General features: G+C 40.9%; 1 protein-coding gene across 1 annotated transcript in view; it reads left to right on the top strand.

The window, feature by feature from the left end:
- The window catches only part of LOC139368206 (breast cancer type 1 susceptibility protein homolog), a 43,399-nt gene extending 27,506 nt beyond the window's left edge, over positions 1-15,893 (top strand). The window contains exons 18-20 of the mRNA XM_071106853.1: positions 11,490-11,563; positions 13,041-13,101; positions 14,020-15,893. Coding sequence (XP_070962954.1) covers positions 11,490-11,563; positions 13,041-13,101; positions 14,020-14,114 — 230 coding nt within the window. The 3' untranslated portion in view covers positions 14,115-15,893. The remainder of the gene's footprint in view (positions 1-11,489; positions 11,564-13,040; positions 13,102-14,019) is intronic.
- Positions 15,894-16,163: the final 270 nt, after the last annotated feature.

Raw genomic sequence — 16,163 nt, 5'->3', positions numbered from 1 at the left:
TTGAGATCATTTTGACCCCACAGGGTGAGATCTTGCGTGGAGCCACAGATCGAGGGAGATTATCAGTGGTCTTGTATGTCTTCCATTTCCTAATAATTGCTGGAGGACAGAGGAGCCTCTTAAAGAAGAAGTTACAGGTCAGCCAGAAATCTTGCTTGTTTGTTATTGACTAAATACTTATTTTCCACCATAATTTGCAAATAAATTCATTAAAAATCCTACAATGTGATTTTCTGGATTTTTTTTCTCATTTTGTCTGTCATAGTTGAAGTGTACCTATGATGAAAATTACAGGCCTCTCATCTTTTGAAGTGGGAGAACTTGCACAATTGGTGGCTGACTAAATACTTTTGTTGCCCCACTGTATATGTGCCTATGTCTGGTTTAAAGTTTTAAAAACCTTGCAAGGTTAAACCTCTGCGTATTTTCATACTATTATATCACTGCCAGTTCTGACTGCATTATTTGCACTGGCAAAGCTAAGATGGTCGCCATTGTCATTTCAGTGGACTATCCCTTTTAAGAGGGAATGCCCCTTTAAGAGGAAGGGGAGCCGTTTGGGGAACTATTGTGTGTGTGTGTACCTGGCCAAGGTTTTTTTTGTGTGGAAAACCTTTTAAGTAGTCTAGATTAACCATTCAAAGTTATAAATGCTTACTTACAAGCCCATAATCAACAATGCAGTTCAATAGACTTAAGAAAATATTTACTAAATTAAGTAAAAAATAAAAAGTAACACAAAATGGCATAACAATAACGAGGCTATGTACAGGGGGTACTGGTACCGAGTCAATGTGTGGGGGTACAGGTTAGTCAAGGTAATCTGTACATGTAGGTAGAGGTAAAGTGACTGCATAGATAATAAACAGCGAGGTAGCAGCCAATGTAATAGGCCGGTGGCCATTTGATTAATTGTTCAGCAGTCTTTTGGTTGTTGTGCCCTCTTCACGACTGTCTTGGTGTGTTTGGACCATGTTAGTTTGTTGGTGATGTGGACACCAAGGACCTTAACTCTCGACCCGCTCCACTACAGCCCTGTCGATGTTAATGGGGGCCTGTTCGGCCCTCCTTTTCCTGTAGTCCACAATCATCTCCTTTGTCTTTCTCATCTCCCATAAGTGTTTAATTAGGTCAAGATTTGGTGACTGACACACACACACACACACACACACACTTTAAACCAACTATGCTCCTTTGAGACCCCTCTTTCAAAGTCACTAAGAGAACTTCTTCTAGCCATGGTAGAACCAATAATGGACACCTGGGCACTTTCTTTTTTTTTATACATGACCCTAAGCATGATGGGATGTTTTAATTGCTTAATAACTCAGGAACCACACCTGTGTGGAAGCACCTGCTTTCAATATAAATTGTATCCCTCATTTACTCAAGTGTTTCCTTTATTTTGCCACTTACCTGAACATTTACAGCAATTCTTTGCCCTTAGGGGTAACTGTGGAGTAAAGTTGGTGCCAAAGGTCTGAAAACATGTAAACATTTTTAAATTGTCATAAGATGTAATCTTTCACTCTTTTTGGAGACTCTTTTTAGTACAGTACCTTCAGAAAGTATTCACACCCCTTGACTTTTTCCACATTTTGTTGTTACATCCTAAATTTAAAATGGATAGATTTTTAAAATTTGTTTTCACTGTCCTACACACAATACCCCAAACTAGAATTTTTGAAATCTTTACAATTTTAATAAAATATGAAAAGCTGAAATGTCTTGAGTCAATAAGTATTCAACCCCTTAGTTATGGTAAGCCTAAATAAGTTCAGGAGTGAACATTTGCTGAACAAGTCACATACTAAGTTGCATGGACATGATTTTTGAATGATTACCTCGTCTCTGTACCCCACACATACAATTAAGTAAGGTCCCTCAGCCGAGGAGTGAATTTCAAGCACAAAGACCAGGGAGGTTTTCCAATGCCTCGCAAAGAATGGCACCTATTGGTGCATGGGTAAAAAACACTGAATATCCCATTGAGCATGGTGAAGTTTTGAATTACACTTTGGATGGTGTATTAATACACCTAGTCACTACAAAGATACAGGCGTCCTTCCTAACTCCGTTGCCGGATAGGAAGGAAACCACTAGGCCCAAGAGGAAACATGGTTCAGTTTGCTTTCAACCAGACACTGGGAGATGTATTCACCTTTTAGCAGGATAACCCAAAACACATGGTCAAATCTATACTGGAGTTTCTTACCAAGAAGACAGTGAATGTTCTACTTGAAAATATATGGCAAGACCTGAAAAATGATTGTCTAGCAATGATCAACAACCAATTCAACCGAGCTTGAAGAATTTTTAAAAGAATAGGAAAATGATGTGCAATCCAGGTGTGGAAACCTCTTAGACTTACCCAGAAAGACTCATAGCTGTAATGGCTGCCAAAAGAGCTTGTACAAAGTATTGACTGAGGGGAATGAATACTAATGTAAATTAGATATTTCATGTTCAGTAAATTTGCAAATATTTTTTTATTTTTTATTTCTCATGATGGAGTACTGTGTGTAAATGGGTGAGGAAAAACATATTTAATTCCAAATGGAATCCGGGCTGTAACAAAATGTGGCCGACTGGCTCGATTCGGTCTTAGGTAGAAACATTTGAAGCAAGCAAGCAGCACATTTATTTATAAAGCCCTTTTTACATCAGCAGATGTCACAAAGTGTAATACAGAAAACCAGCCTAAAACCACAAACGGCAAGCGATGTAGAAGCACGGTGGCTAGGAAAAACTCCCTAGAAAGGCCGTAACCTAAGAAGAAACCTAGAGAGGAACCAGGCTCTGAGGGGTGGCCAGTCCTCTTCTGGCTGTGCCAGGTGGTGAATATAAGAGTACATGGGCAAATGGTGTTGAAGTTGTTTTTTACATTGGTTAAAAGTAGAGACTCGAGAGCTAGAAAATTGTCAATCATACACTACAGTTGAGGAACAATGGGGAAAGTAATTATGCTTAGAAAGTTAATAAACTGAAGAACCCTTGTTTGTCTACACCCATTCCGCATCGTTCACACCCTCTTTAAGCTTCAGCACCACCCATCTATTTAAGGATTCACATGTGAATCAGGCTATGTACTAAACAACCAAAGATTTCAAGACTAAAGGCTGGTTTATACTACAGGTGTATTTGTAAATTTAATCTGGAGTGCCGGAGTGTGTTTTGGGTGTTGTCAGATTGGCCATTTTGTAAATTCAGAGCGTTTCGCTTTTGGAGCGCATACTGGACGCTCTGGCGTTCTGACCTGACAATAGCAGTCAAGCACCCTTGCTAACTGGCTAATGTTGGCTAGCTTGCAACCTAATTGCAGATACAAAAGAGAGAACAGCTCACTCTAATCAATTTACTCGCCCTAGCAGAGCTGGTTGGTCTTTTTTGCCAACGTTTACTAACACCGGCCATATTCAACAGGCGTTGGGCGTTCGTAAATTTGTCAGTTATTCTGCGCTCTGGCACACTCAGATGAGAGTGCTATGAAAAAGTTGTTGCAGTGACTTCCTATTGAAATGGACACTTGCATAGAGGAGTCTTAAGTTTTTAATACGCGATACATAAAATTAAAAAAAGCTGCGTTAGACAGGATTACCTACACATTCTGGCCAGCTCAAAAAGACAGAAGCGTGCTATATGACCAATCCAAACTCATCTGGCATGTCCAGCCCGCTCATTATCTTGGCTAATCATGGCTAACGGGAAGGTTGCGGTCTTCCTTAGGCTTAACCAACTAGGCTTGTAATTTAACAATTTTATTCATAAGGCACATGAAAGTTCACATGTTCGAGAAGGCATTTCTGCCAAAAGTTTACATTCAAACGGCTCTCCTGTGAAGTAGTGACCCACGACATACGCCTAGTTTCCTGAATCGGGTCACACATCTGAAAATCTAGCTAGCTAGCTAGCTAGCTAGACTATCTTACCCGTCCGTATACATGGATGGACGCTTCTCTCTCTCTGTCACGGATTTCATGGTTGCCCTTCGTTTAAAGATGTAATCCGGATACTTGTTTTATACATCAGCCTTTGTGTGTTCTCTTTTCGACTTCCTCTGCATATTTGCAATTAATCTCCTTAGCTATCATACTCAACTCGGTCCTCCAGAAAGTGGAGAGCAACACTTAAGCAGTTCTACTACGTGATATCTTTAAATAAAGCCAATTTAGAAAGGATTACCTAAACCCTACTGACCAGCTCTCGTTATGGACAGAAGAGTGCTACATGGCAGACCAATCCGAACTCCTCTCGCGGCATGTCCAGCCCACTCAATATCTCAGCCAATCATGGCTAGCAGGAAGGTTGCTGACTTTTTCCGTGGCTTAACCAACTAGGCTTGTAATTTAACAATTGTATTTGTATTTACAGATGGCATACAAGTTTGTTATTAAGGCACATGAAAGTTCACATGTTCCAGAAGGTATTACTGCCGAAAAATGCATTTTGATAAATAAAATAAAAGTTTACTTTGAAATGGTGCTCCTGTGAAGTAGTGACGCAGAAAGTGGAGTAAGTTCAGGGGTATGACTACTTTCTGAAGGCACTGTAGGTAGTTGGAGTTTGAGGTTCAATCTTCTCCCTTCATCACAAATCTGATAAGCGCCAAACACTGATGGAAAGAGACTGTGAAGGTTATCTATATCTTGTCCTCTCTGTCCACTCCGCATTAGAAGAGACACTGTTCGGAAGAGGTAGAGGAGAGTTCATATTCCGTCATGCAATAACATTTCTTCTCCGGATGGATGGATGGATGAATGGATGGATGAAGGTCCTAGGGCATCAAAGTGCTCCTAATGTGTATTTCTGCAGGCTGAAACAATGCAGGCTTGGCTAATGGGTTTGCGCGTGCATTATAGATCAGGGGTTCTCAGGCTTTTGGGGCCTGTGACCCCTTTTCTGATCGCAAATTCATCAGGCACCCCATCATAATCAACTCGAGTGAGATAAAAATTTAAAAAATGATTGCATACAAGGAGTTTTACCATGACTTCGGCAGTGCATGGCCAGACGAACCAATTCTCGGGCCCAGGGAAGGAACATTTTAAAGGCCCGGCTCTTAGCATTAGAAGGAAAAAGTTACAGTTTTCAAGCTAATTTTCTGCAGTTCTACACATTTTGCAATGAGGCAGAGAGAGATACTTGCAGTTTTAAAGCTTAAAGTAACTGCCCACTGTTTCAAGATTTCTATGAATCATGACCAATAATTAATTACATTATGTGGGAAACAGATTTCCTTTAAAAAAAAATGGTAATTACGCATGTTCAAAATCAGCTTTTCTGTGTTGGAATGGTGTGGGAGTACCCCAACAACAGAATGGTGTGGGCATATACCGGTCATTAAAAATATGAATACAAGTAGACTGCTGATTGGCCAGCTCAATGAGGAAATGACAAGCACTTTTTAAACGGTTGTCTGTTTTGAGTTTGAGGTGTTGTTTTTTTCCTCAAGTTTATGCTTTGGCCACGAACAATGTTCCCTGTAAATGTTTTGGGACACTGAGCAAATATTAGGTCTTGTGAGCGGAAACTTGAACATTCTTATGATTTTTTTTTTTTTTGCATCTTTTGGCGTTCGTTTACAGTAGACACTGAGGCTGTACCCTGACAGTTTTAGACAGCCACAATAGTATATTGGCTACTATTTGAGCTTAATGTAGGCCTACCAACAAAACCAATTAAGCAAATCCCATAATATTTTTACATGGAAAAAGCTCATGATTTCTATGACATCCTACAGTAGCCTATATGTGGTGTTCAATGCTGGCATACATTGCATGAGACATATATATATATATATATTAAACATTATAAAGGGCTTGAAATGTATTACTGTAACACCAAGGGCCAAATAGGTGACTGTAAATTCTATTGTGTTGTGTGTGTCATTATTATTACCATACAGAGAATTAGACAATGTTTTCTACCCCTCTGCCTATGGGCTTATTTGCATATTCAATTCAACACTGACCCTTTTAATTAAGACATAAGATTTTTACCTGACTGGCTTTTCAAAGAAATGTAGCCTACACTTGTTGTGCTCTTGTAGGAAGCAGTAACTCCAAATTGCTGACCTATACCTATCTATAACTGGACTAATAACTTCAAAGAATATCAAAAATGGGCACACGCATAGCTCTGATCTGAAAAGCACATTCACTCTCGGGGGATTTGAAAGACCACTCCTGGGTTATCCTCACCAATATAATTATACTCAGGTGCGCTCCGACTCTGCCTACAACATAATCACAAACTCAATCTTGAAAAGTTAGGTTTGTTCCATTGAAAAGGGGCTGATATAATGTTGATTGGATCACAGAAAAAAAAACGTTGCTCTGTATAGTGCAAAGTAATGGGGCGAACTCGGTGACGTTCAATCTCTTTCGTCTCTGCGCGGGCCTGACATTTCTTCTGCGAGGCAGTCTTGGAGGTGCATGGCCGCTCACCCGTGAAGCTTAGAAGCCTGTGAGCCTCCCAGGCCCATGTCGAGAACACAAATTGTAGATTCATAATATTACATTGTATTACTTATTCCAAAATGCTTTAATCTGCTGTTTAAACGGAGGGGTGGACCCCCCCCGCAGTACCTCTGGGGGTCCGTGGACCCCACTTTGAGAACGCCTGCTTTAGATTACGTGCTAAATGACTAGTGTCAGCGGGTGTGCATGCATGCGTTTTTGGCTTTCTTTCACGTGGAGAGGGTACACAACTGGAGTCTGTTCTCGGCAACATGTCTCAACAGGGTCTTCATCTATTATTTACCTGCCTGCTTCCACTGTGTGTATCATATACAATAAGTGCAATCTATATCATCTCTACACCATGTGCATTTACTTGGCTTTCCCCAAATGAGGATTTTCTTGAAGTAGAAAATATTTTTAGTTTGAAAATGTTACATTTTTTTGCGTATTGAATAACAAGGTTGTTATTGCAAAATATAATTTATCCGTGACTTACCAGACTGAATAAAAGTTAAGTATGAATAAAACGAGTGCCACTTTGTTGGTGCAGATTTGTTTTTCACTGGGATATAGAGTGCAATTACAAAGTGCTGTGAACACGAGCCCTGAAAGTAAAGAATCATCAATGCTGCGGTTGGTTTCCTATATGTAGTTTGTTGATTTACATGTTTCTAACCTTGTAATGTTTGGAATTATGTTTTTCTTCCTGAAGTGAACAAATTCTTGGCTAGATCCACAAAATATATTGTTTTCAGTAAATGTTCCTTCCCCCATGTTTCTTGTCCCTTCCCCCATGTTTCTTGTCCAAAGTCTGTCCTGATTCTTGAGCAGCAACATTATACCCTTTTCAAATTATAGTGGCAAACTTTTCACAATGTTTTTTCCAGCCACTACGATGAATGCGTAACCAGGTTAGCACAGTGAAGGGAAGTACAGCTCGGCTTGTTTGTGTGGACTCGTTAATGTGAAAAGGGTACCGAATATAACTCTGCAAAACAAACCACCCAGTAGTTGTCCAGGAGAAGGGCCGGACACCCCTGGTATAGCCAAGCAATGTGATGGAAACTCTCTGAACATCACACCACCTGTGGATGAAGACCGACACAAACGAAAAACGAGACAGACTGAAGACATTAACAAAGTGAATAAAGTGATACTTCAAATCAAATGAAAATGTACAGTATATCGTGATATTATGTAGTTATAGTATGGACAGTGGAAAATATTGTGATATTACTATTTGTTCATTTTGTACACCCCTACTCTGATGAGAGCGTGTAAAAAGTGTTCCAATCTTCTCACCATATGAATTCATAACCAGAGGTCACCTCGGGTTTAGGTTGGTTTTGCGATGGTGTAGTCATTCATTGGCCAAGGGAACCGTGGAATAATTTTAGAGGAAGGAATACAGTCTGGTACCTAGCTGTTTTTGGACGTTGAAACTTCCCAATGGCAATGTGTAGCCTGTGTCCGAAACACCCTAGTCTTGTCCATTTTGTTCAGCTCCAATGCTTTGACCATGTTCGATCCGCTGTCGGTGGTCATACATACTTGACGTGACTCTTTCAAGCCCCAGGATGAAAGTGCCTCCCTCAGCCCAGCTGCAATTATGCCTCCGGTGTGGTCGTCTGGGAAATAAGAGGTCTGAAGGCATTTGCTTTGCAGCTTACAGTTGTCGTCAATGTAATGAAACGTGAGGCTAATGTATGGCTCTGTGGTCCGGCTTGACCATAAGTCGGCAGTGGTAGAGAAGAATGCAGTGTTAGGGATTTTGTTGGCAACTCTGCCCCGACTTTCTGTGTCGAGTTCTGGCAGACGTGTTGTTGAAGTATTTACGGCTCGGCATCTCATATCTTGGGTCTAGAGTTCGAATCAACTTTCTGAAACTGTCTTCCTCCGCAGTTTGAATTGGTTCCATGTCTCTATGTGATACGTAATTGCACTCGTTATCTCATTCCACTTCTTCTTGCTCTTTTTGTCATAGGGAATACCGCTAACGAATGATGCCTTGAGTGATAGCTGAGTGCGGGTCTTGCTTGAAGATATCTTGGGAATTGTGCCGGGAGTTTGCTGCACGCATTCTGGTAGATTCTTCACATTCGTGCACATGTAGGGTTTTCAGGTGGTGAAAAAGATTGCTGGTGTTTCCACCTTTTTGGCTAGTGCGTCGACACAATTTACACAGTACTGTTTGTTGGTCAAGGTCGGATATCAAGCTAAACCAGTTCCAAACGACAGAGTAGTCCCCCTTTTTTCGAACCAATTATTCGTCGTCCTGCAAATCAACCTCGATAGCGTTATTTTCCTTGTCAGTCATTCTCGATGCTTGATTTTCAGGGGGCACTTTTGCTAACAAAATTTCTGCTTACTCTGCACTTGCGCATGCTTGTTTGTTGACTTTGATTGGCAGACAGATTGCGTGTAACGTCCGAGAAGAAACTCTGCTGAAATGAACAAAACAAAAACGCTTTATTTCATACGTGTATTAATTTATCAATCAAATGTATTTATAAAGCCCTTTTTATATCAGCCGATGTCACAAAGTGCTGTACAGAAACCCAGCCTAAAACACCAAACAGCAAGCAATGCAGATGTAGAAGCACGACATGGCAAAATCCATATCAACATCATACCGGTGTACCGCCAACACCTACGTCAGAAAGAAATTACGTGGTCTTCATGGACAGGTTCTATGTTACCAACCTATTGACACTTATATGGTGAGGGTCTCTCCTTAATCGTCGTCTCTCCACCAACCCACTGCTACGTCCATCCTTTTATACTTTTCTCCCTATCTCTTCCCATTCGGGTGATCAAATCCTGTAATGAATCCACGCTCTAATTAATTCGTTTTTGGGGATGTGGAAGATGGGGGAGAGGAGGTAAGGAAGAAATTAAGTCTGGTGACTTGGTGAAAAAAGGAGTTGCTACCTATCCATGATGAGGTTTAGCGGCCTTCTCGTTCGACTGTTACTTAAGATGATCAGGGCCTCAAGCCAACTTTTAAATGTAGAGAGAATGTTCGCTAAGTGCATGGTTAGACCATGTGTCGATACTGATAGGATTGAAAGAAAAGCAGTGCTGCTCTTGGATCAGCTTTCATTCAAATTAACATTCGAATTATTCCACAATACTTAAAATGAGAATTATTCCACAATATTACCACCTATGGCTGCAAACAGTAGCGGTGCATGGGTAAAATCACTGGAGAAGCCAAGCCAGGGAAAAAAGCTAGATTACAACCCACGTGTTGTGATAATTGTGTTTGCTCTATAACCTGTTAATTCATATGCCTCGACACTATGATACATAGGCCTAAGGCCGAGACAGTAGGAAGATACAGTGGCAGAATAAATTCAACCACACCTTTGTTTCATCACAAAACTGGAGAGCAACATCTGTCCAGTGAAGTCCACGAAACATATTGCATGTAACAAACAGTTAAATGACCCACAGCATGGTCAAGCAAGTTAATGTTTCTGACTACTAAACAGCTATGGATTTAGAACCACCGAGTTACCACAAAGAAAACATGCGCTGCCTCCACTATTCCAGCACCATTTCAACTTTTAACATCGTCTAATCACCTAAATAAAAAAAAAGTTGAAAAAAACATGTTGACTTGTAGAGAAACGCCAATACCATCTTCCTCTTTCATGTTGCCTAAACGGTCTATGACTCTGTCATGATACAGTACACAGTTTATTTTTTGTTGTCTTAGGCTACCTGGATAAAATGCCAGCCCAGCTAGCTACAAAAGTAGGGTGGTTGGTCGGGGTGGGCGTATACCACAAACGCCTAGCACCCCAAAGGTTGCGAGATCGAATCATGGACAACTTTGACCATTTTAGCTAATTAGCAACTTTTCAACGATTATCTACTTTTTTGATACTTTTACGTTTTCCAAATTCGTAACATATGCTATATATACAGAAGTATATGGACACCCCTTCAAATTAGAAGATTCATCTATTTCAGCCACACCCGTTGCTGACCGGTGTATAAAATTGAGCACACAGCCATGCAATCTCCATATATAAACATATATATATATATATATACAGCTACTTGCCCCAATGCATAGTGCCAACTGTCAAGTTTGGTGGAGGAGGAATAATGGTCTGCGGCTGTTTTTCATGGTTTTGGCTAGGCCCCTTAGTTCCAGTGAAGGGAAGTCTTAATGCTACAGCATACAATGATTTTCTAGACAATTCTGTGCTCCCAACTTTGTGGCAACAGTTTGGGGAAGGTCCTTTCCTATTTCAGCATGTCAATGCCCCTGTGCACAAAGCAAGGTCCATACAGAAATGGTTTGTCGAGAACGGTGTGAAGAACTTGACTGGCCTGCACAGAGTCCTGACCTCCACCTAATCAAACACCTTTGGGATGAATTGGGATGCCGACTGCGAGCCAGGCCTAAAGGACCAACATCGGCGCCCGACCTCACTAATTCTCTTGTGGCTGAATGCTGCAGGGACTTGCTTCCAATGTTCCAACATCTAGTGGAAAGCCTTCCCAGAAGCGTGAGGGGGACCAACTCCATGTTAATGCCCATGGTTTTGGAATGAGATGTTCGATGAGCAGGTGTCCACATACTTTTGGTAATGTGTTGTGTGTGTGCATATAGTACGTTCTGCAAATTCTTAACATATTGTAAGTCGTAGCTTCTTATACGAGGTGGGTGATAGACATCCACAAATGAATATATACCATACGTATCATACAAAATGGAGAGTCACCGATTTACATACAAAATAATATGCAATGCTCTGAGACCAAGTTGCACTGTCAGGCAGCCTAAACATTTTGATTATACGTTTTACCAGAGATGTTCTGTGAATAAAGTGACGCAGTGGGGCAATAAAAAGCATCTGACGATGCCCTTTGGCTGCCCTACGAGTTGTTTGGATCACTCGTAGACGTGCGAAGGTTTTCAAGAGTCACGTTATTAATGAAGGCTCTGGGGAACTCACTGACCTCTGTCTCTTAATCAGGATGTACGTCTTTCTCGCTCTCCCATTTCTCCAGGTCAGATGGAGTGGATGGTGGAGCTTTGCGGCGCAACAGTGGTTCAAAAGCCTCTTCTCTTCACTGGTGAATTGGTAAGAATGTCTGTCTGACGTTGAAAATGTTATGTTATTTGTCACATCCGCCGAATACAACAGACTACCGTGAAATGCGTACTTACGAGCCCTTCCCAACGATGCATCAGGCTAGATAATAATAAGAGTAAACTAAAGAACGGACTAGCAGCAGTCTAGTGGTTAGCATGTTGGACTAGTAATCGGAAGGTTGCAAGTTCAAACCCCCGAGCTGACAAGGTACAAATCTGTCATTCTGCCCCTGAACAGGCAGTTAAACCACTATTCCTAGGCCGTCATTGAAAATAAGAATTTGTTCTTAACTGACTTGCCTAGTTAAATAAAGGTACAATAAAATATGATGAGAATGAAAGTGTGTGTGTGTGGGGGGGACAGAGTGTTTACAGTGAGATGGTGACAAATTTTTTGTCGTTGTTTTGGATTTGAAATTATACAATGACTATGAGGTTAAAATGCAGACGGTTTAACTTTTTAATCCATATCCGGTGAACCGTTTAAAAATTACAGCACTTTGTACACAGTCCCCCCCATTTTAGAGGACCAAAAGTATTGGGAGAAATTGTATGCGTATTAAAGTAGTCTAAAGTTCAATGAGTTAGATGCACAAATATCATACACCCCCCCCCCCCCCCCCCCCATTTGTGCGTCTAACATTCTCTCATTATTATTATTAATAATGATTCATTCAGGATTATCTGTAATCATGGTATAATCCACATTAATGTAGAAGTGCTTAGAAGCATATTATATTCTTATTTACAATAAAAGTGACTCCGAAATGACACACTACATTATTTAATTGTTCTATTGGGCACAAAATCATCTGAAACACAACCAAAACAAATGCATCCAACAAGTTTGTAGAGTCACAAGCTTGATGTAATCATTGCGTGCTAGGAATATGGGAACAAATACTATACTTTTGACAAATTCAATACACATATAAGTGAATTTCTCCAATACCTATTGGTCTCCTAAAATGGGGTGGACTATGTACAAAAATGATATGATATGGATGAAAATACCCTCAAATTAAAGCAGTCTGCACTTTAACCTCATAGTCATTTAAAATCCAAAGTGCTGGAGTACAGAGCCAAAACAACAACAAATGTGTCACTGTCCCAATACTTTTGGAGCTCACTATATATAGTATTTCTAAGTATGCATAGAGTCAGTGCAAGATGAATGCAGATAGACTTGTAATGCGTGAAGAGGGAACAAACATCCACACACCACTACACTCAACAACCAAAACTATGCTCAAGTATCCTCTGTGTGTGTGAGAACCCTGCATAAGGGCTTACTGTGTCTATTGGCTGTAAATATCACAGTGTGGGCCTTTGTAAGTCCTGTGTTGTAACTGCACTGAAAGTGGAGAAATACTAAATTACTCTTGTTTTTTACTTGAGTGGATAATTCCGGATACAGTAGTGGGGAAGAGGGGATTATCAATTATCTTTTTCTTACTTTTTGTCAGAAAACTCGTCAGCTAATAGTGGTACAACCAGGCTCGGACCAATCACCAATAAACTACCAAGGTGAGTCTCACAAGTGGAAATGACTCTTCCACAAACACACACAGTCACACACACACACATTCTCTTTCACACACATTTCCAACATTTTTCTCTCACACACACATTCTCACACAAACACACACACCGTTAGGCTCCATTCCTAAAAATGCTGTGATTATGGTGCCGTCCCGGCCAACGACAGGGCGGTTGCATAAGTCATCCACACCCCCTATCGCCCTGAGGCTGAAGCACCGCACAGGGATAGACCTCTAGTGTGTCAGACAGAGTGGGGGTGGGGAGAAAAAGCTGTGTTTGTGTGTACTATCTGGGGGTCTGAGAAACATGTATACATTTTAATATTTTTTTTATGTCCGCTGTAACAAATGGACTAATAAAGCTAAAGAGGAAAATGGAAAGGGAGGGAGGGGGTGATGAGAGAGGTGGTGCAGCAGCATCCTTATGCGGCACCATTTTAAACATGCTATATTTTGTGAAAAATATCAATTCTGTGCCACAAAATACATCTCTTTAATTAAAAAGTTACAAACGGCACCACACCCAATACATCCCTCTCCCGGTGGTCTAGTTTGTGTAGTTACATATTTAACGTGGCCTTTCTTACCCAACGTGCTCAGGCTCTCCCAGGTAACCAAGTTATACCTGCTAGCCCCTCTGCACCATCGATTTTAATCAAACACACAGACATACACACATTCACGTCACACCATCTCACACACTACACACATCAGCCCATACACAAGGTAACACAAGGCCACGCTCACATTGGGAAGAGCAACTGGTGTAAGAAGTCGATCCGCGGTGTGTGATGTCATATCGCTGCGTCTACCTGTTTTAGTTAAATACACCTGTGGCCATTTTGTTGAGGGTGTTGCCATAGCAACACATACCTCATCCTCACTTCCTGTGTGTTCTCCACAGCCCTCCAGAGGATAGCCACGGTCATCACCCGTGGTTGGGTATTTGATTCCGTGGCAACCTACACCCTTCAAAGCCTCGACAACTACAGAACGTAACCTTCAGACCTGGTGTCACATCCAAATCGCTCCGCTGGCCTGGACCCACTCCACTCAGTTCATTGGTGTGATACACAAATCGTTCCCTGGTCTGGATCCTGTCACTAGAGGCAGTCCCCGGTGTCACGTCCAAGTGGCTCCCTTGCCACCCTCTTTCTTAATACAGTGCCTTCAGAAAGTATTCATACTCCTTGACTTATTACACATTTTGTGTTACAGGCTGAATTCAAAATGGTTTAAATATTTTTTTTCTCTCCCATCTACACACAATACCCTGTTAATGGCAAAGTGAAAACATGTTTTGAAAAATGTTAGCAAATTTATTGAAAATTAAATGCATAAATATTTAATTTGCATAGGTATTCACACCTCTGAGTCAATACTTTGTAGATGCACATTTGGCAGCGATTACAGCTGTAAGTCTTTCTGGGTAAGTCTGTTCTTTTCAAAATTCAAAGTTCTATCAAGTTGGTCGTTGATCGTTGCTAAACATCCATTTTCAGGTCTTGCCATAGTTTTTCAAGTAGATATAAGTCTAAACTAACTCAGCCACTCAGGAACATTCAATGTCTTCTTGGTAAGCAACACCAGTGTAGATGTGGCCTTGTGATTTAGGTTATTGTCCTGATGAAAGGTGAATTCATCTCCCATTTTGTCTGTGCTTCACTCCATTCCCTTTCTTTTTTATCCTGAAAAACTCCCCAGTCCTTAATGATTACAAACATTTCTATAACATGACGTAGTCACCACTCTCCTTGAAAATATGGAGAATTGTACTCAGTATTGTGTTGTGTTGTATTGTGTTGTATTGGATTTGTTTTCAGGACAAAAAGTGAATTGCTTTGGCAATTTTTTTTGCCGTATTACTTTAGTGGCTTACTGCAAACAGGATGCATGTTTTGGAATATTTCTTTGTGCATGCTTTCTCTTCACTCTGTCAATTAGTTTAGTATTGTAGAGTAACTACATTGTTGTTGATCCATCCTCAGTTTTCTCCTATCACAGCCATTAAACTCTTAACGGTTTTAAAGTCACAATTCGCCTCATGGTGAAATCCCTGAGCGGTTTCCTTCCTCTCCGGCAACTGAGTTAGGAAGGACGCCTGTATCTTTGTTGTGACTGGGTGTACAGATACACCACAGCAATAGGTACCCTTTTGCGAGGCGTTGGAAAACCTCCCTGGTCTTTGTGTTTAAATCTGTTTGAAATTCACTGCCCGACTGAGAGACCTTACAGATAATTGTGTGGGGCACAGAGATGAGGCAGTCGTGAAAAAGATCATGCTAAACACTATTGCACACTGAGTGAACCCATGCAACTTATTATGGGAACTTATTTAGCCTTGTCATAACAATACTTATTGACTCTAGACATTTCTGCTTTAAATTTGTAATTCGTTTGTCAAATGTATGGGGTATTGTGTGTAAGCCAGTGACATCTCAATGTAAACCATTTTAAATTCAAGCTGTGACACAACAAAAAAAAAATGAAAAAAGTTGAGGGATGTGAATACTTTCTGAAGCCACCGTATGTCTAAGAGACAATCCATGATCAACCAGTTCAAAAGATTACAGCACTTTACCCCATCCCCCTGGGGTTGACTTGTTTTTGTCACCATGACTACATGACTTCCTTTAAAATAGTTGTTATGCAGTCGCTTTGTGTTATAACTAAACTCTGTGTGATGTACATAAATGTAACGTTCTCTTACTTAAAACAACTCGCATGGAAACAAATGATATATTTTTGGACCCTGTGAGAATGAGAAACCAATGACCTGAAGAGAGCCAGAGGCTGGTGTTTTTCTTATATATGCACGCATACATACGCATGCGCACGTGTTCGTACAAACACACACGTGTATATATTAACACACACACACACACACACACACAGGGAAAGCGAACAGGAATCTTTTTAATAGGGTGGTGCAACATTGTCGTCTTTTGCCTCCGTTCTCCCTCCCTCTCTTTTTCCTCCGAAAAGCCTGACATACCCTGAAAACAACAATGAAAAGGGGGGCGCTTGTGGGGCTCACAGGCCTGTTGC

This window comes from Oncorhynchus clarkii, chromosome 16, assembly GCF_045791955.1.
Source record: "Oncorhynchus clarkii lewisi isolate Uvic-CL-2024 chromosome 16, UVic_Ocla_1.0, whole genome shotgun sequence".
NCBI lineage: Eukaryota > Metazoa > Chordata > Actinopteri > Salmoniformes > Salmonidae > Oncorhynchus > Oncorhynchus clarkii.
Note: the sequence above shows the minus strand (reverse complement) of the source record. Positions and strands in the feature narration are given on the sequence as shown.